Source organism: Carassius auratus, chromosome 28 (assembly GCF_003368295.1).
Source record: "Carassius auratus strain Wakin chromosome 28, ASM336829v1, whole genome shotgun sequence".
NCBI lineage: Eukaryota > Metazoa > Chordata > Actinopteri > Cypriniformes > Cyprinidae > Carassius > Carassius auratus.
In genome coordinates, this window is record NC_039270.1 from 10,738,235 (window position 1) to 10,760,205 (window position 21,971).

The following is a 21,971-nucleotide window of genomic DNA, read 5'->3' on the forward strand; positions in this document are numbered from 1 at the left end:
ACGGTCTAGTTAGTTTAAAGTTAGATGAACGCTAGAATGAGACTGTCTAGTTAGATGAACGCTAGAATGAGACGTTTTAGTGAGTTTAACGCTAGAATGAGACGGTCTAGTTAGTTTTGCGCTAGAATGAGATGGTCTAGTTAGTTTAACGCTAGAATGAGACGGTCTAGTGAGTTTAATGCTAGAATGAGACGGTCTAGTGAGTTTAATGCTAGAATGAGACGTTCTAGTGAGTTTAATGCTAGAATGAGAGGGTATAGTTAGATGAACGCTAGAATGAGACGGTCTAGTTAGATGAACGCTAGAATGAGACACTGTAGTCAGATGAACGCTAAAATGAGACACTGTAGTCAGATGAACGCTAAAATGAGACGGTCTAGTTAGATGAATGCTAGAATGAGACAGTCTTGTTAGTTTTGCGCTAGAATGAGACGGTCTAGTTAGTTTAACGCTAGAATGAGACGGTCTAGTTAGTTTAACGCTAGAATGAGACAGTTTTGTTAGTTTTGCGCTAGAATGAGACAGTCTAGTTAGATAAACGCTAGAATGAGACGGTCTAGTTAGATGAACGCTAGATTGAGACGGTCTAGTTAGTTTAAAATTAGATGAACGCTAGAATGAGACGGTCTAGTGAGTTTAACGCTAGAATGGGACGTTTTAGTGAGTTTAACGCTAGAATGAGACGGTCTAGTTAGTTTTGCGCTAGAATGAGACGGTCTAGTTAGTTTAACGCTAGAATGAGACGGTCTAGTTAGTTTTGCGCTAGAATGAGACGGTCTAGTTAGTTTAACGCTAGAATGAGACGGTCTAGTTAGTTTAACGCTAGAATGAGACAGTTTTGTTAGTTTTGCGCTAGAATGAGACAGTCTAGTTAGATAAACGCTAGAATGAGACGGTCTAGTTATATGAACGCTAGATTGAGACGGTCTAGTTAGTTTAAAATTAGATGAACGCTAGAATGAGACGTTCTAGTGAGTTTAACGCTAGAATGGGACGTTTTAGTGAGTTTAACGCTAGAATGAGACGGTCTAGTTAGTTTTGCGCTAGAATGAGATGGTCTAGTTAGTTTAACGCTAGAATGAGACGGTCTAGTTAGTTTAACGCTAGAATGAGATGGTCTAGTAAGAGTGCGTGCCTCAAAGGCGGTCACACTGCACTTTTTTCGTTCCATTGACTTCCATTCACATGCATGCAAAGCTCCTGCAAAAAATGTAACATTTCGCTGTGTTCCAAAGTTCAAGTTTAGTGAACTCTGACCTGCGAATTCGCTTCACATGAAGATGTGGGACTAGTAGAAGATCGATACTTCACTACGTGACCTCTTTGTACAGAAATTCAAAAATTAAGGAAGCACTAATTTCAGCTGTAGCGCAGCTTGCTTTTTTTTTAGAATACATCTTTAAAAGATTAAACAAAAAAAAAGCTGCATGGTTCGCAGTGTCAATGGAAACAGGAATAGATGGTACATTTGAATGAGGACACATTTTTGTATTGCTTAGTGTGTATGTATTTATATATAGAGAGAGAGACAGAGAGAACAATATAATAAGATGCTTTCGACGCCGTAGCAAAAGACAAAGGACAAGCACATATTAATCCATGTTTTGATAACTGAGGAGAAACCTTTATATCCTACTCCAGCCCATATTCACAGCGGTGTCCGAAATAATTTTGCACATTCAAAGTCTAATATGACCGCCCCTTAAGTCACATATGTTCCCGCCCTTATCGTCATGACACGAAAATACTAATAATATTAAATTTCTAAATTTAGTTCTACTTTAGTTTATTTATACAACCAACTATTCAGCATAATTGATAAAAAAAATGTAAGTATTAGTTTAATCTCAATGTTTTTACAGACATTATTATTATTTATTATTTTTTTGTTTGTTTGTTTTGTCCCCAGAAGGAAAACAATGTATAAATCACACTGAATTAAGGTTTTGTTTTTTTGGAAATCCAAAAATTAATAAGGTTTTGTATGATTTAGATTTAGAAAATACATTTTGCACAGTATAAAAGCCATTTCATCTATGGAGTCCCACATATGAAAAAAATACTTAAGTAAATTATACTTACTGTAACATATTTACTAAATTTTGTAAACTTACACTACAGCATATTTAATAGTGAGTTTTAAAATGTAGTAAACCTGACTATTTAAATATAGGAGTGTCACGGTTCATGAATCAGCTGTCTCACACTGAGGTGTCTGCTTGAGTGTAATTGTGTGGGTGTGGTTACTCGTTGTGTTGATTAGTTTCACCAGCTGTCATTGATTTCACCTCCCTTTATATGCCAGTAATTCCCCTCTCATGTTCTCCGTCTGGAATTCGTCAGTTCTTCGTGTCGTCTGGATTTCGTCAGTTCCTCGTGTCGTCTGGATGTTCCACGGTTCCTGGGTTTCTCTACACGCTCTTCACCGCACCACCACCGGATCGCCATCTCGTCCCTGCTTCACCACCACCTGATTGTTTGTCCCCGACCTGTGTCTTGATTGTGACTTTCATTTATTAAACCTTGTTTACTTGCACCTTGCATCCTCTTGTTATTTCATCACAAGGAGTGATATATTTGAATACAGGAAACATATTACAATATAGGAGACTAATATTTACATTTAAAGTTGCTTTGATGTTTAAAAACAAATAGATGACCATTTTTAAAAAATATGAGACCATTTAGTATCGCTGGAAATAATTTCCTAGTGCTTGTATAGAACTTTATGTAATTCCACACCCAATGCTGAATATTTAGCAGCACAATAAAGGCTGATTTATACTCCACGTGTCCACAAGTTGAAGGGCAAATATGACATCATTGTGGTGTTGGTGGAAGTTCACTTTGAGTGCGCACAAACTCATTTCAGGTGGTTGTGTGCATTGCATCTTTTGTAACTTTCTACGCAGCTCTATTTCCGAAGATGCACGACTTCAGGGCAATTCTAGCCAAACATGAACATCAATGCCTAAGTTTAATTTTTTTGTATAAATATAGAATTAGAATTTAGAACTTTGTTTTGGCCTGATTTTGTTTGAAATGACACCATATCAGTTCGTTCCTCGATTTCGTTTGGAGTATGTTGGGGCTTTTACCTTCTTTTCAGGAATCTTTCATTAGTTTCAATGTGGCAGATCCTGATGACTCCACCTACAGTAGGGCTGTCAAAAAAAATTTAATTTCGAATATTCGTTGAATAAAAAAAGAGGCACATTCGAATGCAACAACTGTGCATTCAAATTTTTTGTGTAATAAGCCGTGCCACACATGATGACGTAACTGCCACGGTTTGTTATCCAGTGCAGAGCAGTGCTTGGAGTCAGAGAGAATCTTGCTCACGAAACCGTTGGTTTCTGGAGTGTCAACTGTGAAATTATTTAAAAAACCAACATCGTTTGTAAGATGTGTAAGAAATCGCTGCTATTTCACTCCACAACATTTAACATGAGAACGCACATGCAGTCTTGTCATCCCAATGAGTTTTCTCAGTGTCATGAAAAGGGGCCCACATTAAAGCAGTCTAGGGTAACTTTGTTTTACACCACGAATACCACAAATCCGCTACCTGCTGCAAAACAGGAAGAAATCACCCAAAAACTTACTAAATTCATCTGCAAAGACATGCGCCCAATAAGCATCGTGGATGGCGATGGCTTTCAAAACTTTGTTCGAGCACTCAACCCACGGTATAATTTGCCTTCCTGGGAGTGAGCAATCGCATTACTAAGCTTTATGATAGCACTGCAAAGAGCGTGAAAGCGTCTCTGAACAATCGATCTGTGGCCTTGACAACGGATAGATGGACTTCTCTACACACTGACGCTTATGTGACAGTCACTGCACATTATATATAAAATGACTGGGAAATCAAAAACTATGTGCTAAAAACTGAAGAGCTGAGAGAAAAGCATACCGCTGAAAATGTAAACGAATGCATTTGACAGATTCTTGGGGAATTTGAACTCAAACTGGAGTCTGTGATATCAGTGACTTCTGATAATGCTGGGAATTACGTGAAGGCAGTTGAGAGCAATATGAAAAGAATCATACGCACACGCTAAATCTAATTGTATATAAGGGGCTTCGTGGTGTTTGAGCTATCGAAACAGGGATTAGCAAACTCAAGATGATCGCTGGCCATTTCAGCAAGTCAGTTGTCGATAGCTACCTGCTGGAGAATAAACAAAAACTGCTTGAAGTTAAATCTGACAAACTCATCAATGACTGCCCGACCCGATGGAACAGCACATATGACATGATCGCTCGAGACCAGGAGCAGCAAGCACCTGTGACCATTGTAATCTTTGAAAAGAAGCTGTCTCATCTGGAGCTGGCTACAAGTGAATGGGTTCTGATGGAAATGGTTAGTATCAGTGTTATTTTTGTATTATCGAGATATTGTATTATATTTTATATTGATATTTTGAATTCGTTTTTAGTTTCATTTTAATTTTATAGTAAGTTTTGTGTACGTAGTGTTTTTATTTCAGTTTTTTAAATAAAAAAAGATAAACTACATGAGAATGGCTGGCTGAAATAGATAAAAAAAAAAAAAATCAGTTTCATTTTTATTTATTTGGTTTATTTCTTTACAATTAATGAGATTGTTTATTTACAGGTTAAATAAGCGTATTTAAATGAGTTTTTTTTTTCTTCTGTCATGGGGGCTGAGAGTGGACGGAGGAGCTGAACAAGCGCTGGATGAAACTCTATGAAGCCTCGGTGCGGGTAAATAAGGAGAATTTATGTTGGTTGAGAGGTTATAGTATGGGAAGTGTCAATGGTCCATTTCAAGATAGGTGGCGGTAATGCACATATTTGTCTGTGATCCACCGTAAAAAAGCAAGAAGAAGAAGAAGAAGTTACTTTTAACACTGCTTCAGAGTTTATATACGTCTACACTCAGAGTGTTAAATTAACACTGGGGATTTTGCTGTGTATATTATGAAAAAATAAAAAGAAAGTACAGGTAGCCTCTGATTGTGGTTTAATATGTACAAGATAAACCTGACAGGGTGATACATAGCATCTAAAACCAAGAAGGAGGAGTGCTGGCACTGACCTGAAGCTCTGAGGAATCTGGAAATCCCATCAGATACAGACCAGCAGCAGCAGAATGGAGACGCACATCTGGATTCTCTTCATGTGGGGTGAGAGATTTCTCCATAAGATACAAATCATCCATTAGTAAATTATGTTTAAAACAATTTGTGTTCATCTAGATGTTTTCTTACATTTACATTAAGTTGGAGCGGGGCTGAATGGCTTGTGTTCTAGAGCCAGAGCTCGTTCTTGTGAGAATTGAACTCTTTCGTAACGCTGCTGTGTGTGTGTGTGTGTGTTATCCTGACTGTAATCAGTGTCAAACAAACACTGTTCATCCCGGTCTTTGTGTGAGTAATGCAGCACTTCTGTTATTAATCTGTTCACTGAAGCTGGAGAGATTCTAGCTCTCATATTCACTTGTGAAATCTGTTTCAGTTTCAATATCACTCAGAACAGAACAGTTTATTCACGCGCTGGGTCTCTCAACTGCAGCATGTTGATGATTGTGATTGTTTCATTCGTTTGATATCAGACTGCAGATGAATGATGCTGATGTCTGTCTGTGCACATGTCTAGGTAGAGACAGACTCACTGATTCTCTAAAATCAGAATGAATTTCTAGGCTGGTTTGTTTGGCTCAGCAATCCAATCAGATGTCAGAAAACTACAAAAGACAGTCCAGACTGCAGAGAAGAGTATAGGCTAAGGTTTTAGTTTAGGGAACACTGAAAACACATTCATTATTAACTCTAAATTAGTGAATTGTGTCCACTAAAGGTTTTCTGAGTATTGTTGCTCCTGCTCGCCCTTCAGGAACTGAACACACCCAGAATAAGAAAAGAGGTCAGGGCTGCCTCACAAGCAGGGCTTTTCCTTTTTGTACGGCTTTCGGACACTGTTGTTTTTGGCTGTTCTGGTTCTCAGTTTCTTTCGTCAAACCATCAACCTCACCAGCAGCTACATGCCCTCGTTTTCTCCTCACTGTGTGAATGAACACCTTCTGCAAAACCATACTCACTTTTAATATTTAATAAAACACAACACTTATTCCCTCAGAGGAAAGAAAAATCAAAAGTGAAATGTCTTTACACTCTAAAAAGAAGCGCTGGGTTAAAAAAGGGACCAACCCAGCAGTTGGCTTGTTCTGACCCAGCGGTTGGGTTATTTTGAACAGAGGTGGGTAGTCCAGGGGCCAAAGAGTAAAAGTCCTGACATATTTTTGCTCCACTCAGTAACTCAGCAGCTGATTTAGCCTGGGGAAGGAACCAAATCATTCCTTCCAAGTCACAAACGAGTCTCAAGTTTAACTCTTAAAGGACTTGGGATTTAAGTTAATGAGATAACTAAGTGACTAATTAAATGATGATTGTGTGTTAATGATGAATGCCTGCTGTTACTGAGAATTACAGCGGAACAGATATTGATGTTTTATTGGTTAAAATGATGCCACCATCATGGAGATCAGGGTTTGCTTTAGTTGATCTCTTGACCCCTGACTTGCTGTGTTAGATTTCTCTCTGTAGAAATGCATGTGGTGTTGTACAAAGATGAGATATTAGCTGTTATCATTTGCTGAGATGAGCTTCGTGAGCTGGCCTGAGTTTACTCTGATTGGTTTGATTTGTCTTTCATAGACATACATGATAGGAAATGTCGTAGTTTGTGTAGGAGGGGGTATGTTGTTTAAAAAGCTAAAACACTGTGCAGTTTTACAAAGCCTTTATTATAATGCACAAAAGAAGAAAAAACAATAGCCTGTAACCCTCCCTGTCCCTGAAATGATTGTTTTGCTAAATTAAGCTGATCTTTAGGCTAACAGACAAACAACCCACTATATTTAATACATTAATTGGGTTTATTTTCCACAGTAGGAGGATCAGGTCTTCAGATTAGAATTCATTAGGAATTAAATAATTTTTATACATTTGATTATTTCATATCATCAGAGTATAAGAAAGGAAATAAAGATGTATCAGTATTGTTTTAATTTATATAGCGTAAGACAATTATTGTTACATATAATTATCTGTCATGCAGATGATAAACACCGCAATAGGCTAATGTGTCTGCTGTGTGCATTTTTCTCGGCGTTGGTTCATGTGCATTCGACACTCAAGCACCAGCATGCCTAGCCTTTCCTGTCCAACTGAGGACCGCGGCTCTATTCTGATTATTCCCAGCTTTTAGAAGCTCCGCTCGCCTGGGGCATTGGACATCATCATGCACAGATAGATGCGCTAACCAATTTCGACATTTGGAAACATCTGCGAAAGATTTAACGATGACAAAAGCTTGTACAAGCTCTGCTGATTCGTTCACAGTCACCGGTTTCTGAGTGCAGCAAACTCAGATCAGCTGATTTTGACCGATTAATAATCAGTTAAACGGTTTAAAGAGTCATTTATTTATTTTCAGTAAATCATCAAAATATATAAAAAGGTTTGCTGCATGGCTGCTACGCGTATATATATATATGAGAGAGAGAGAGAGTTTCAGAGAAATAAATAAAATAATTAAAAGAAAATATTTCATTCAGAAATACACATAATGCTGACACCAAATTTTTACAAACATTAGGCTATAATAAACACTAGGCTATTTTGTATAATCATTTGTCATTCAAATACATCGCGAATAGGAAACTTTGATTTTGTGTCAAATGAGAGATCCGTTGGTTTCAGTTTCATTTTAGCCTAAAATAATTAGTTTTAGTTTGTCGTTAATATTGATATAGCTTCTTATATTTTAAATTCTTGTTCTTTTCTAAATACTGTTTTTTGAAATGATTTGCTGTGGAGTGAGGGGAACTAAAATAGCGCAGCGGAGCTGCTCAAATTTCCCAGAAGCTGAACAGTTATCATTTGCTATATTAACCTTAAAATAATTATTAGAAGGAAATTTGGAGTCCGACTTTCGTAATGCATATACAGCGCTACATATTATACATTTAATATTATTCTATATTCCTTATATTAAATATCCAGATACGTCGGGAACATGGAAACATTTGGATTCGAGCAGAATGAGAGAGGTAGGCATCAGCTTCACCTTAGATTAATTTGTTTTTGGATTGACGTTTTTATAGCCTAAACTTGAGAGGACTTGTTTTGGAGAGAAACTAATAACTTTTTTTGTAGCACACTTGAAGGAATGAACAAGCGTGTGTTTTGGTTGGGTTCTTTTATTCAGCCAGCGTCATTCGCAACAGCTCCGTACCACACAGTACAACATGACTCAATACTGATAGTCTCGTTAAAACCTCGCGTGAACTAACTTTTCTTTTCTAGGTTTTTCTCCGGGGGGGGGTTTCTCTGGCTTACTGCCACCAACTGGACACCCATCACATAGCTGTATACTACAAATTGACATGCATGTACTGAATACTTAAATAACCATTATTAATAAAATAACTGAAATTACAAAAACTATTACATGGGGGGGTCTAGCTTTTAACTCACAATTATCTTATAACAATTTGCTATATTAACCTCAAAATAATTATTAGAAGGAAATTTGGAGTCTGACTTTCGTAATGCATATACAGCGCTACATATTATATATTTACTATTATTCTATATTCTTTATATTAAATATCCAGATACGTCGGGAACATGGAAACTTTTGGATTCGTGCAGAATGAGAGAGGTAGGCATCAGCTTCACCTTAGATTAATTTGTTTTTGGATTGACGTTTTTATAGCCTAAACTTGAGAGGACTTGTTTTGGAGAGAAACTAATAACTGTTTTTATAATGTTTTTAAACATTTTGCTTTAGACTACAGGCATTTAGCCTTCATTATTTCGGAAGTAATAGGGCTAATAAAATGCGACGTGATCCGCAACTTTTTTTTTTTTTTTTTTTGCTCTCAAAACGCAATCTGATACAAGTGTTTTTTTTCTTTTAACAATGCAGCAAACATTTTTAAATATCTATTTTAAATACTTTGTCTTTAAAGTGTTGATAGATTTTTTTTTTTAAGTAGCTTACATTTGGCAAAAATCTAGAGATGATGATGCTGTAGCCTATTGGCTGTGACTAAGCGTTAGATCTCTATTTCTTTCCTTTTCTTTTTGAGTAAAGAAAATGCTATACTTTATTATTATTATTATTATTATATTATTATTATTAGGCAAATTATAGGCAAATAATATTGTTTTTTAAAAATAACGTTATTAACCAGTATTTCTTCCACCCGAACCGGTTTCGGAACGGTAATAATATCAGAGGAACGCAGAACATAAACGTTAAAATATCGATTCTGCTCGGAGTGAACCGATTGAAAATTTTTTTTCGTTTTCAAGCCCTGATAGAAAAAGAGGTTTTTAGATGTTATATTGTTTCATTTGAAATCAACATCACAGAGAACAGCGTGTCCTTTTATAGTTGTCCTTGTAAAGAAAAATTTAGCTTTTGGAGCTGCTGTGACACTGTACAAATGCTTGCAGTGTGAAAACGGTGTAAGCCTTGGTTCCTGCTCTTGTTACTCTGTCTGTTTTTGGATTAGCCTTTAGCCTGTGATTTTTGCCCTGTTGTTATTGTCTGGACTGATGTATGTTATTGTTTGCCCTGTGTATATGATTGTGGATTATAATATTATATTATAATATTATGAAATATATTGCCTTTGGATCCTCTACCTTTGTGTCACCGTGCAGTTCATGACTGCTGCATACTGTATACAGTGCTGGGTAATGAAGAGAAACTTAAACTTGACTGTTAAATGTTTAAAACTAGCACTAAGTATTGACATCAAGGCTCAACTGCTCCTCAGACAGCAGGAGTTTGAGTCTGACTGAAGGTACTTTCCGGCGAGTCAGTAAAGAGATCTCCCATGTTCCTCACACCACATTCTCAAGACCAGAAAGAATAATTTAGAAGAAGTCTCACAAGCATCTCCTGATGTCTCAACAGTCTCTCTCTTGTTTCTCCAGCGTCTCTTTCAGAGGCCTTCAACATCGACACTGAGCATCCACTGAGATTTAACGGCACGCCGGAAGATTTCTTTGGTTACAGCGTTTATCAGACTGAGTTTGGAAACAGGAAGCAGTGAGTCAGACACACACTGGTTGCTAGGTTGTTCTGTGTGGTTGCTAGGTGTTTCCTGATGGTCTTGAATGTCTGATTGGTTGTGTTTCTCAGGATCATTGTTGGAGCTCCATTGGAAGGAAACTCAACAGGGGAGATGTACAGCTGCACAGCAGATCTGCAGTCCTGCAAACGGCTGCAGCGTCCAGGTATCAGCATCACAGCCAGTGGTGGACAGTAACGGAGTAGCTTTACTTCGTTACTGTACTTAAGTACATTTTTCAAGTATCTGTACTTTACTGAAGTAGTTTTATTTTGAGTAACTTTTACTTTTACTTCACTACATTCCAAAGCATAAAATCGTACTTTTAACTTAACTACATTTCATAAAACATATCGTTACTCCCTAATATATCACGTGCTCCGACACGCAGAAGCGGTGTCTGATTCATCATGAACGAACCGAGTCTTTTCAAAATAAACTTAAATCGGATCGCAAATTGTACCAAGCGATTCGTTTACGAATTAGAATTATCCGATTGCAGCTGTTCTGGAGTTGACCACTCACTGATTCAAATGAACCGTTTAGTGCGAGTCAGTAAGAACCGGGAGATCTTGTGAGCGTGCGTGCGTCTGATATTGCTAAAGTAAGTTATTAATGTCGAAATTTAGGATTAATTATTGTAACTGAAAATCATATTTAGGTCAAAATTGTCAGTTGTTTGGGAACTAAATCCGCTGTAAAGAGTGATCTATTTAAGCCCACTGAAATGCTCGAGTGCAGACGATGCAGACAGCAATCAGCGTCTCTGTGTTTTAGGTAAAAAAAAAACAAAAAACATTAAACTAACACATATTATATAAAATAATATTATAATATAATATTAACAGTTTTATTAAAATGCTACCATGTCCTATGTGACCTCTGTTTTATATTGTTTATCAACGGTAACGTTATATTGTTTGGATTAACTAGACGAGTAGACATACATGAATGTTTATTCATAACCGTACTGAAAATAAGTAAATATTATTAGCTGATGCTAACTTTCTAGCTAACAAGCTTGCTGGTGCTAACTTGAGGTAATTTTTATAAATAATGTCCAAATATTTTTCTTCAACCACCTATATTCAAGATATATACATCTATATATAGATGTACAGTGGGGCTCGAAAGTTTGGGCACCCCTTGCAGAATCTGTGAAAATGCGAGTAATTTTCAAAAAAATAAGAGAGATCATACTAAATGCATGTTATATTTTATTTAGTACTGTCCTGACTGAGTAAGATATTGTACATAAAAGATATAAACATTTAGTCCACAAGACAAAAAAAATTGCTGAAATTATTAAAATAACCCCACTCAAAAGTTTGGGAACCCTTGGTTCTTAGTACTGTGTTCTGTTACCTGATGATCCTCGACTGTCTTTCTGTTTTGTGATGGTTGTGCATGAGTCCCTTGTTTGTTCTGAACAGTTAAACTGAGCAGCAGTCTTCAGAAAAATCTTTAAGCTCCTGCAGATTCTTCAGTTTTCCAGCATCTTTGCATATTTGAACCCTTTCCAGCACTGACTTTATGATTTTGAGATGCATCTTATCACACTGAGGACATTTGAGGGAATCAAACACAACTATTTAAAAAGATTCAAACATTCACTGATGCTCCAGAAGGAAACAAGATGCATTAAGAGCTGGAGGTGAAAACTTTTGAACACGATGAAGATGGCCAAATTTGTCTTATTTTGTTGAAATAATTTTTTTTTCCATTTAGTTCTGCCCTTCGTAAGCAACAGAAGATACTTGAATGCTTCCCGGTACACAAATTAAGTACAATTTACCTTGATCTTCAAATTCTCTTAAAGCTCTTAATGCATCTTGTTTCCTTCTGGAGCATCAGTGAATGTTTGAATCTTTTTAAATAGTTGTGTTTTAGTCCCTCAAATGTCCTCAGTCTGAAAAGATGCATCTCAAAATCATAAAGTCACTGCTGGAAAGGGTTCAAATATGCAAAGATGCTGAAAAACTGAAGAATCTGCAGGAGCTTAAAGATTTTTCTGAAGAACGCTGCTGAGTTTAACTGTTCAGAACAGACAAGGGACTCATGCACAACCATCACAAAACAGAAAGACAGTCGAGGATCATCAGGTGACCACACACAGTATTAAGAACCAAGGGTTCCCAAACTTTTTAGGGGGTTATTTTAATAATTTCAGCAATGTTTTTGTCTTGTGGACTAAATGTTAATATCTTTTATGTACAATATCTTACTCAGGACAGTACTAAATAAAATATAACATGCATTTAATATGATCTCTCTTATTTTTTGAAAATTACTCATATTTTCACAGATTCTGCAAGGGGTGCCCAAACTTCCGAGCCCCACTGTACATCTTGGGACAAAAGTAAGGATGTGATGTTCAGAACATGTTAACTACAGTAATTATCAAAGAGGGGAAGAGATGCACCCCATTTGGCCAGGGGTGTTTTTACACCACAGACAAGATTTGAAAAGGAAAAGATCATTATATAATTATATTTTCCTTAAAATGTTCTTCCTAACTTCAGGCCTTATTATCATGTCATATATAACTGTGATGTTCTGTAAAACAACAAACTTTAAAATATTTTCTTCTTACTGGTGAAGATCAGATGGTCATCTCTGCTTTCTCTCGGGTAAATCACAGTGTAAGCTTCACAGTTAACATCACTCTCATCAACGTAGTCCATATCAACAACAAAAATATATCTTGACTCCATATAGTGGTTATTTTGGAAAAAAATCCCAGTTATTTTGAGCAGTAGGATTCTAAAAAATATGTGCTAATATAAAATTAAATTAAGTAGCCTATATAAAATTGCAAACACCTATCTTTCAGTACTTTTTTACTTAAGTACATAAAAAAATGAGTACTTTTGTACTTTCACTTGAGTAAAATTGAAAAAGGAGTACTTTTACTTTTACTGGAGTAATATTTTACTATACGTATCTGTACTTTTACTCAAGTACTTGATTTATGTACTTCGTCCACCACTGATCACAGCTATCTCTCAGTGACTGCTCTGGACTTTCACTGCTTTACAGGTGCTGGTCATAGAAGTAGAATAGCATCAAAAAGTTGGCTTATTTCACTAATTCTATTCAAAAACTGAAACTTGTACATTATATTCATTCATAACACAAAGACTGATATATTTCAACTGTTTATTTCTTTTAATTTTGATGATTCTAACTGACAACTAAGGAAAATCCCAAATCCAGTATCTCAGAAAATGTGAATATTACTTAAGACCAACACAAAGAAAGGATTTTTAAAAAACTTGACCAACTGAAAAGTACGACCATGTACAGCACTCAATACTTAGTTGTGGCTCCTTTTTCCTGAATTACTGCAGCAATGCGGCGTGGCATGGAGTCGATCAGTCTGTGGCACTGCTCAGGTGTTATGAGAGCCCAGGTTGCTCTGATAGTGGTCTTCAGCTCTTCTGCATTCCTGGGTCTGGCATATCACATCTTTCTCTTCACAATACCACTGAAACCCATGTTTTGCATACAGAGCTAGACTGAGAGACCATTTAAAAGGCTTTGCAGGTGTTTTGAGTTAATTAGCTGATTAGAGTTTGGCACCAGGTGTCTTGAATATTGAACCTTTTCACAATATTCTAATTTTCTGAGATACTGAATTTGGGACTCTCCTTAGTTGTCAGTTATGTTCATCAAAATTAAAATAAACCCTTTAAATACTATAATGTACAAGTTTTACTTTATGAATAGAATTAGTGAAATCAACTTTTTTGATGATATTTTAATGTGTGACCAGTACCTGTATACTGAGTTTATATGTCTGAGCTCTCTCTCTCTGAGAGAGCTAATTGGTGTTTATTGTTGTTTTTTCTATTCTTTCTTTATTTCTAAAAACATATTGAAAGTGTTTCTTTTTCTTCTTAATTGCTGTGTTTTTTTTTTTTCATTCATTCAACCTTTATTTTTACAGGCAAGTCATTAAGAAATCGAGCATCGCGTTAGTTCAGTCAGGTCATGTTAGTCATGCTTGCATCAGCTGACAGTCAGCTGTTCCTGACGTGTACCAATCCAGTCTCGACACCTATCACCTGCGGTCTATTTAAATTCCCATTATTCAGTGTCTCTCCATCTCATTGCTGCTTGCAATTAATTGATCGCATCGCTGCTTGCAAATCAAACTGTTGCAGTTTGTTTCAGAACATCTGAAATCCGCATCTAAGATAAGTGAATGCTTTTTAATCCATATCGCTGTGTATGTTGCCTGGTGGTTAACATGGTTTTGCATCGGTTGCAGGAACGAATATTAAGCATATTTGCAGCAGCATTTATACATCTGTGTTCATATACCTGGAGCAATACGCAGCTAGAGCATGCAATCACTCTAAGGACACGCCGATTAAGCCATAAGAACAGGGTTAAACGAGACCAGCATTCTCGTGTAAGCGTTTCAACGGTTTGCTGTATTTAGCGGTGAAATATCAATGTCACGGGTGTTTATTTCTAAGGTTGATATCACATTAACTGTTTCAGATGCACGCAGCTTCAAAAACAGGCATTTATCGCTCTATGGCTTCTATACATAGGGTTATAAGAACGTGAAAAACATAGCCACGTTTACATGTATTTTATTTCTTCATCCAGATTTAAAGATTCGGTGGACCACATGAAACGTTATCTAATCCGATGTGGTGTTTACATGTGCTTGTGCTTCGATTTTGGGACATAAGTGGCTACGATGACATGCAAATTATCAGAGAGAAAAAGCAGAAAAAAAAACGGGGTTGCATTAATATTTTTAATAGCTGCTCGCACTTGCTTGGAATTAGCAGACTAATAAAGTGTGTATGTGATCGTGTTCAGGCCACATGACTAAGGCCATCTGGTGTGGTCGGGGCCATTAAGTGTAACAGTTATACCCATTTGTTTTGTAGTTTCGCAAAATCTGTAATTTACTATCAGGAATCGTTCCCTTTAATGGTGTACCATACAGTTGAGAAACTAGTGATTCTTTTGTTGTAATTGGTGCATTATCAGTTCTGTCACCTCACATTTCCCCGCCCATCATCTACTGAGTGCGCGTGTCCGCTGCAGCGAGAGAACTCCGCTCAAATGCCGTCGGGTGCACCGGGACATTTCTGGTCCGGTTGAGTGAGAGCTGATCGCCAAAGCGAGGGAATTCTCCCCCACTTTAGGCACCGTTTCTAAATTACACAAAACTGCAAAAAAGTGTGAGGCGGCGCTACGCACTGCATCCGTCAGCTGAATGCAAGAGCAGAGTCTTCCGCGCAGCGCTGCATTTGCGCAACAATGTAAAGTGATAAACCGCTTCAGCCATTCAGATGTTACACAGAATTATTGATACTGTCGTGTCGTGTGACACATGAGAAGATTAAAGGTTCTGTAATGTTGCTGGCTGAAAACATCCAGAATAATGTTAATGGCATGAAGAGGAAAACAGGAAAATACCAAGGCATGTCAATTCAGCAATGGGAAATAACTGGAGCCTAAGACCTTCTTTAATGAAGCTCTGAAATTAATTGTATTATGATATACAAAAAAAAAAAAAAGTTAAATTTAAATGGTAAAATACATGATTCTCCCCAAGTTTTGTTAAAACATGAATCACGAGGGGGCAGCTTATGAATGCAGAGTGCTTGAAATGAGCAATCTTACAACATTTACAAATGGGATTATGAATCTTTAATAATTCATACAATAACAAGCAAATTTTGGTCAAGTGTTTTCAATGAGCTATTCACTATGATAGGCTGCATCCAAAAACTGAAAAATGCTGCCTTCGGAGGTCGCATTCCAAGGTAGGAAGGCTTCAAGGCACGTCCGAAATCAATGTCAGCTTCATTTCCTGCCTCCTGAGATTACTTCATCTGGCCGGTTTTTGAAGGCAGCAGATGTATCAGATGTATCCTTCGCTGCCTTTGATATTCCACAATCCCGTGCATTCCATTCTGTGACAGTTAAGCAAAAAATAAAGATGGCATCTGAAAGTTGCGGTCGGTGGTCAGTTTGTGTGTAAATGTATGTTTCTGAACAACATTTTCCACTTTTGTAATTTCTAGCGAGAAATTAATATTGCAGTAATGAAATATCCACCTAGTTATAACCAAAGCTCTCTATATTTTGATGTAGATCATTAAACCATTACTCTGCCTCAGAAGCCTGTCCGAAATCCGTTGCATGAGGTGCCTTTGGGAAAAACGCTGCCTGCAAAGTCATTGAATGATTAGACAGCAGCCAGCAAGTCATCTGCCTAAGTTTTCAGATGCAGCCATAGTGTTGTTTCTAAGCTGAAATTGCAGTTAATTGTGCTTCACTTATTACATAAGCTTTCTGCTCTGGTCATGAGATTACAGATTCCATTCTAATGTGTGTTATTGTATAACTGGAGTTTTATTATCTTTGTCCACGATTTCCCAGTCTCTACTGTAATGTCAGTGTCTACTCATCACTGAATGCACAGCGTTGCCGACATCACATTCCCATTTTGATGACTGACATTGATGCAATTACATGGGTACAAGTAATCAGTTTAACATGTTTACATGGCAGGATTTTAATTTAGTTTGGTTATAGAAGGTTATCCTACCTCTCAACAGATTACCATTTCGGTTTAGGCATTTTTATTTTGACGGAGGTGTTTCTATGGAGCATTTTCATTCATACTGGACGCCATTCTAAGTTTCCGAAGGGTGCATGCTTCCCCTGCTGGACTACCACCCTCCATTATGCAATCTACAGCATTAATGCATATTACGTGTTCCTCATGCCGCAGCAAGGGGTCGTACGTCACACGATTGCTTAAAGGGGGGCTACAATAGTGTTTCATGGATTCAGAGTTGTTCAGTGTTAAAGATATGGATTTTCATGCTAAACATGGCCAACTCGGATGAGTGGAGAAATCTTATTTCTGGGTGGTACAAGTTTCGGTAGTTTTCGATGATGGATCTATGATGTAGACGATGGTGGAACTCCTTATGAGCATTTCTCTTGGGAAACCACGCCCATGCACATCTCGACCAGAGGAGAGCGAGACCTCGCCCGTAAACCCGCTTCATCAGGAAATCGTTGGCAGCGCTGCATAGGATTTGTTTGAGAATGTCTCCAAATAAGTGTGTTTTGGATGTGAGGGGAAAGTTTACCACGTTCAGCTTCTCAAAAAACCAAGCGTTACATGGACCGTGGATGCAGTTGCTTTTCTGGGGCAGCAATGGAGTGTAGCAAGTGTTGTTTTCGTCATTTCAGTGATTAATGTTTTATAAACAAGACCAGGTGATGCTGGATTTGCACATCGTTTGCTATTAAAACATGGTGGAAAACCCCAGTAAGGTAAGTACAACTGCATCAGATTCTGTCTTTTGTTGGAAATCAGCACATAAGTGAATATATGTTATGGAAACCACACAAATCAGTATTCTAGCTCCGCCCACAACATGCCTACAGGAGCTTGGTTTTTCCAGAGAGAATCGGAAGCTGTATTTTTGTTTTGCAGATATGACCAGGCTGGGGACTTTTGGAGATGGGGATTCGTACTGCTCTGTGGGTACTCGGGATTGGCATGAGATTTAAGCATCTTTAAGAAACATGCTTGTTGCACATCCTCAGTTGCTTAACTTGGGGTGACGCTTCCTTTGTGATTTTTACAGCATGGTAGATACACAAAATTGGATAATACTGCCATCATATCAGACTGCTGCTGCTAGGGGCATATGCTTCCCCCTTTACAATCACAGTTGCTTAAGCATTTTAAGAACATACTTGTTGCACATCCTCTATTGCTTAACTTTGGGTGACGCTCCCACCCCCAACCTTAATGTGATTTTTCAGCATGTTAGACTTAAATTGAATGATATACAAACTTCCATCGTATTAGGCTGCTGCTGCTAGGGGTGCATGCTTACCCCTTAATGTGATTTTTCAGCATGTTAAACTTGAATGATATACAAACTTCCATCGTATTAGGCTGCTGCTGCTGCTAGGGGTGTATGCCCCCCCCCCCATACTGTTCTCTCAAATATTTTGCATAAGGAGCTAAGCAACATGCTTGTTGTATGCTTCTCTCTGAGTTTGGGTGATACTTCCCCCATAAATGTAGTATCAAGCAACAATTCTCATTGCTGGCCATTCAAATTGCATCAGTTGTGTTGGGGAGTTTTGGCATATGGTTGTTTTGGGGGTTTGTCTTGCTGCTCTCCCCGCTCTGTCCAAGCATGGCTGCATGGACAGGCGTGTGGAGTGTTGCCCAGAACATAACCATACCGCCAACACTAACTGTATGCAATTATAATTGTCATTAAATATACTTGACGGAAGTGGTCCTGATTGAACAGGTTCTTATTTACAATTTTCGGCCTGACAAGTGGAATGACCACTTAGGGAAAGGGAAGTAGGGCTAAAATAAATACAGAACATTAGAAACACAGGTTAGCATTTACATAAAAACATATTAAAACATCAAACATCATCAATCTATTTACTGTAAAAAAACAAACAAAAAAACCCCAGATAATTATGTAGTGAAGCAACTGCATTTGTCCGTGAACAAGTATGATATACTAGTTTTGAAGGATTAAATTGTAATTAGTTTATCTAGTTTGACAATGTTTTGCAGAGCATTCCAATCGCGATCGGCAGCAGATTTAAAATATGTAAGAACAAATGCAGAATTAGTTTTGTGAATGCTTAGTTGAAGATGAAGTGAGGACCGAGTGTTATATGTGACGGGCTTTGGCTGCAACAGGTGACCTAAGTAAGGAGGTGAGTGGCCGAGAAGTGTCTTGTAAATGAAGGTGAACCAGTAAATTTGACGGCGCTTGTGAAGGGAGGGCCAGTTAACAGATGAATATAAAGCACAGTGGTGTGCATAGTGTCTCCGTAGTCTAACATGGGTAGAATGGTCATTTGAATGAGAGTAAGTCTGGCAGAGGTGGTGAATGAAGAGTGGTTTCTGTAAAGGAAACCAAGCTTGGCTTTGTCCTTTTGATTGCAGCTTTGATATGTGAATGGTGAAAGAAAGTGAAGTTTCTAGAATAGTCCCCTTGCAGGTAGTGATGTTAAGTGCAGGAGGAGGCGTAGTACCCTTACGGTAAAACCACATTATTTTTGATTTGGAGGTATTGAGAGTGAGTTTGAGATGTGTAAAAGACTGCTGTAGTTGGTAAAAGCTATCTTGCAGGGTAGCTTGAACAGCCTCAGGGGAGGAACCTGTGGCATAAAGGATTGTATCATAAGTGAATGAGTGAATTACCAACTGCCTGGGGAATGTTATTAATATAAATTAAGAAAAGTGTAGGGCCAAGGATTGAGCCTTGGGGGACACCCCTGGTAACTGGGAGAGAATGGGAGAAGCGGTTTTCAAATCTTACACGTTACAACCCGGTGAGACAGATAATTTGAGAACCAAACCAGAGAGTGATCAGTGACACCAATGCTGCTGAGTCTGTGGATGAGTGTATTGTGGTCCACGGAGTCAAAAACTTTTGCAAGGTCAATGAAAATGGCAGCACAGTGTTGTTTGTTATCTAACGCAGTTGTAATATCATTGAGCACTTTAGTGGTGGCTGTAACACAACCATACCCTGATCGGAAGCCAGACTGTGCCCCGAAGATGATACTTTCCAAGCAGGTGGAATCTCTGCTGTATTGAGGGATAGATTAATGAGGGCTTTGAGAGGAGCCGCAATGACGGGGCAGCAATTTTAATGAAAAAGGCGGCAAGATCATCTGACCCAGCTACTTTATTGGGGTCCAGAGCGGTCAATTCCTTCAGGACTTCTCCCACTAAAACAGGCCAAATAGAAAAAAATGTGAGAAGGGGCTAAAAGGCTGCAGGTATTAGAGGCTGCAGGGGCTGTAGCAATAAGGTTTAGTGCATTGGAAACAAAGCCAGAATTTATGAAGTGGTGATTGAATGCTTCAGCCATGGAATTTTTATTAGTGACAACAATGTCATCCTCTTTTAGGGACAATGGTATGGTCCGGGGTTTGTTTTCAAGTTGTTTTACCGTATTCCAAAATGCTTTTGGATTCGCACCACAAAGTGTGAACTGTTTTTTTAAAGAATCCAGCTTAAGCCTTCCTCACTGCTTGTGTGGCCTTATTCCTAATTTGGCGAAATAAAAGGTTGTCTTCGACAGAATGTGTCATATGTGCTTTGTGCCAGGCTGTGTTTTTTTTGCTGAAGCAGAACAGCTAAATCAAGATTAATCAATGGGCTATTGTGGTTTTTTTTTATGCATATCTTTTTATTTGGGGCATGTTTGTTGATCACAGCAGTAAGAAGATCTTTAAACAACAACCATGCATCATTCACGGTGGGAATCAGGCTGACTCTATACCAGTTTACATTGGTCAGATCACGTAAGAAGGCTTGAGCATCAAAATGTTTCAGAATGCATTTGGTAGTGATTACGACAGGCTGTTTGACAGAAGTTTGTTTCCTAACACAGGCAATGAAACAGTGGTCGCTCAGGTCATTGCAAAAAACACCTGAAAGGTACATGAGTGGGGCGTTTGTAAAAACAACATCTATCAATGTGGCCTTGTCACAACTTTTTGGGTTGTATCTAGTTGGTAGGTTTATGACTTGATGAAGATTTAGGCAGTCAAATTGTTGTACAACATTCTCAGGGGGCTTAAGCATGTCGCAGTTTAGATCGCCAAGTATGATCAACTCGGACCTGGTGAAAGGTGCAAGAGCATTGCTTAAGGCCTGGTTCACACCGGACGGCGAAGCGACGCAGAACGGAAAATCACGCGCGGTCTGGCGCCTGCCTGTTCACACTAGACGCGTATTCTCCGCGGCGGTCGACAAGCGAGCGCTTCTGCTCAGACTAATATTGTGCATATTAATCACCGCAATATATCGCATTATCGAATACCATCACAAGTCTAGTTAGAACTCTCAACCGATACTTTAAGCTGGACCAGTTTAGATAATATGCTTCTTGCGTTTATATGCAAAAACCCAAGATTATTGCGGTTACAAAAATCATCAAAACATATGTTATTTAAGGCCACACTTTCCGGAGGAAAAACAACATCAGAAAGAACATCAGAAGAAGGGCCAGGATGGACATGAACATTACCAGAGATCATTAGTAATATAATCAAGGCCCTACAGAGCACAGCTGAGGCACTACAGTAATGTTGCTTTAACAAAACAGTTGTATGCATCTTGACATGACAGTAGAGCCGGAGTGTCAGAAAATCTTTCAGGCATTAACCCAAAAGTCTGTAATATCATCAAAGGGGCAGAATCTCTATCATTTGAATAGACTTTGTCTGTTTTACTGCCTAAATGCACAAGGTCATGTTGTTTGATTGTGCATGAAGTCACGCAAGGTACTGAGAGATATGAGAAAAGTGCGGAAAGAATGCAAAATAGTTATAATAGAGTATATCCATGGTTCAACAGAAGAAGTCAAAAAGTCAGCAAAAAGTCCTAATTCCAGGGTGACTTGCACTTACCGATGCAATGTACTGTCATTTATCCAAGTAGAGCCACACAGCTAGCCAGCGAGGCAGACCGCAGCATCCCCCAAGGAGAAAGTCTTCAGCTCCCTCCAGCCCCCGAAACGGCCGAGCGAAAGCCACACTCCGCCCCCCAAATGGCCATCAACAAGCCACCGCGGCTCCGCCGCCAGACCAAGGAGAGGCTTTCCGATGAAAATGCTCCACGATAGATCCATGATCCGAGCTCCTTGCAATCCGTGCCAGACCACGGAGAGGGTTTCCGATGAAAATGCTCCACGATAGATCCATGATCCAAGCTCCTTGCAATCCGTGCCAGGCCACGGAGAGGGTTTCCGATGAAAATGCTTCCAGATCCAGGGTCAGGACTCAGAGAATATCAGAACAA

General features: G+C 38.4%; 1 protein-coding gene across 1 annotated transcript in view; it reads left to right on the top strand.

Moving 5' to 3' along the window:
- The first annotated feature begins 4,977 nt into the window (after positions 1–4,977).
- Positions 4,978–21,971, top strand: part of LOC113047355 (integrin alpha-L-like) — a 114,983-nt gene continuing 97,989 nt past the window's right edge. The window contains exons 1-3 of the mRNA XM_026208718.1: positions 4,978–5,153; positions 9,981–10,095; positions 10,189–10,283. Coding sequence (XP_026064503.1) covers positions 5,120–5,153; positions 9,981–10,095; positions 10,189–10,283 — 244 coding nt within the window. The 5' untranslated portion in view covers positions 4,978–5,119. The remainder of the gene's footprint in view (positions 5,154–9,980; positions 10,096–10,188; positions 10,284–21,971) is intronic.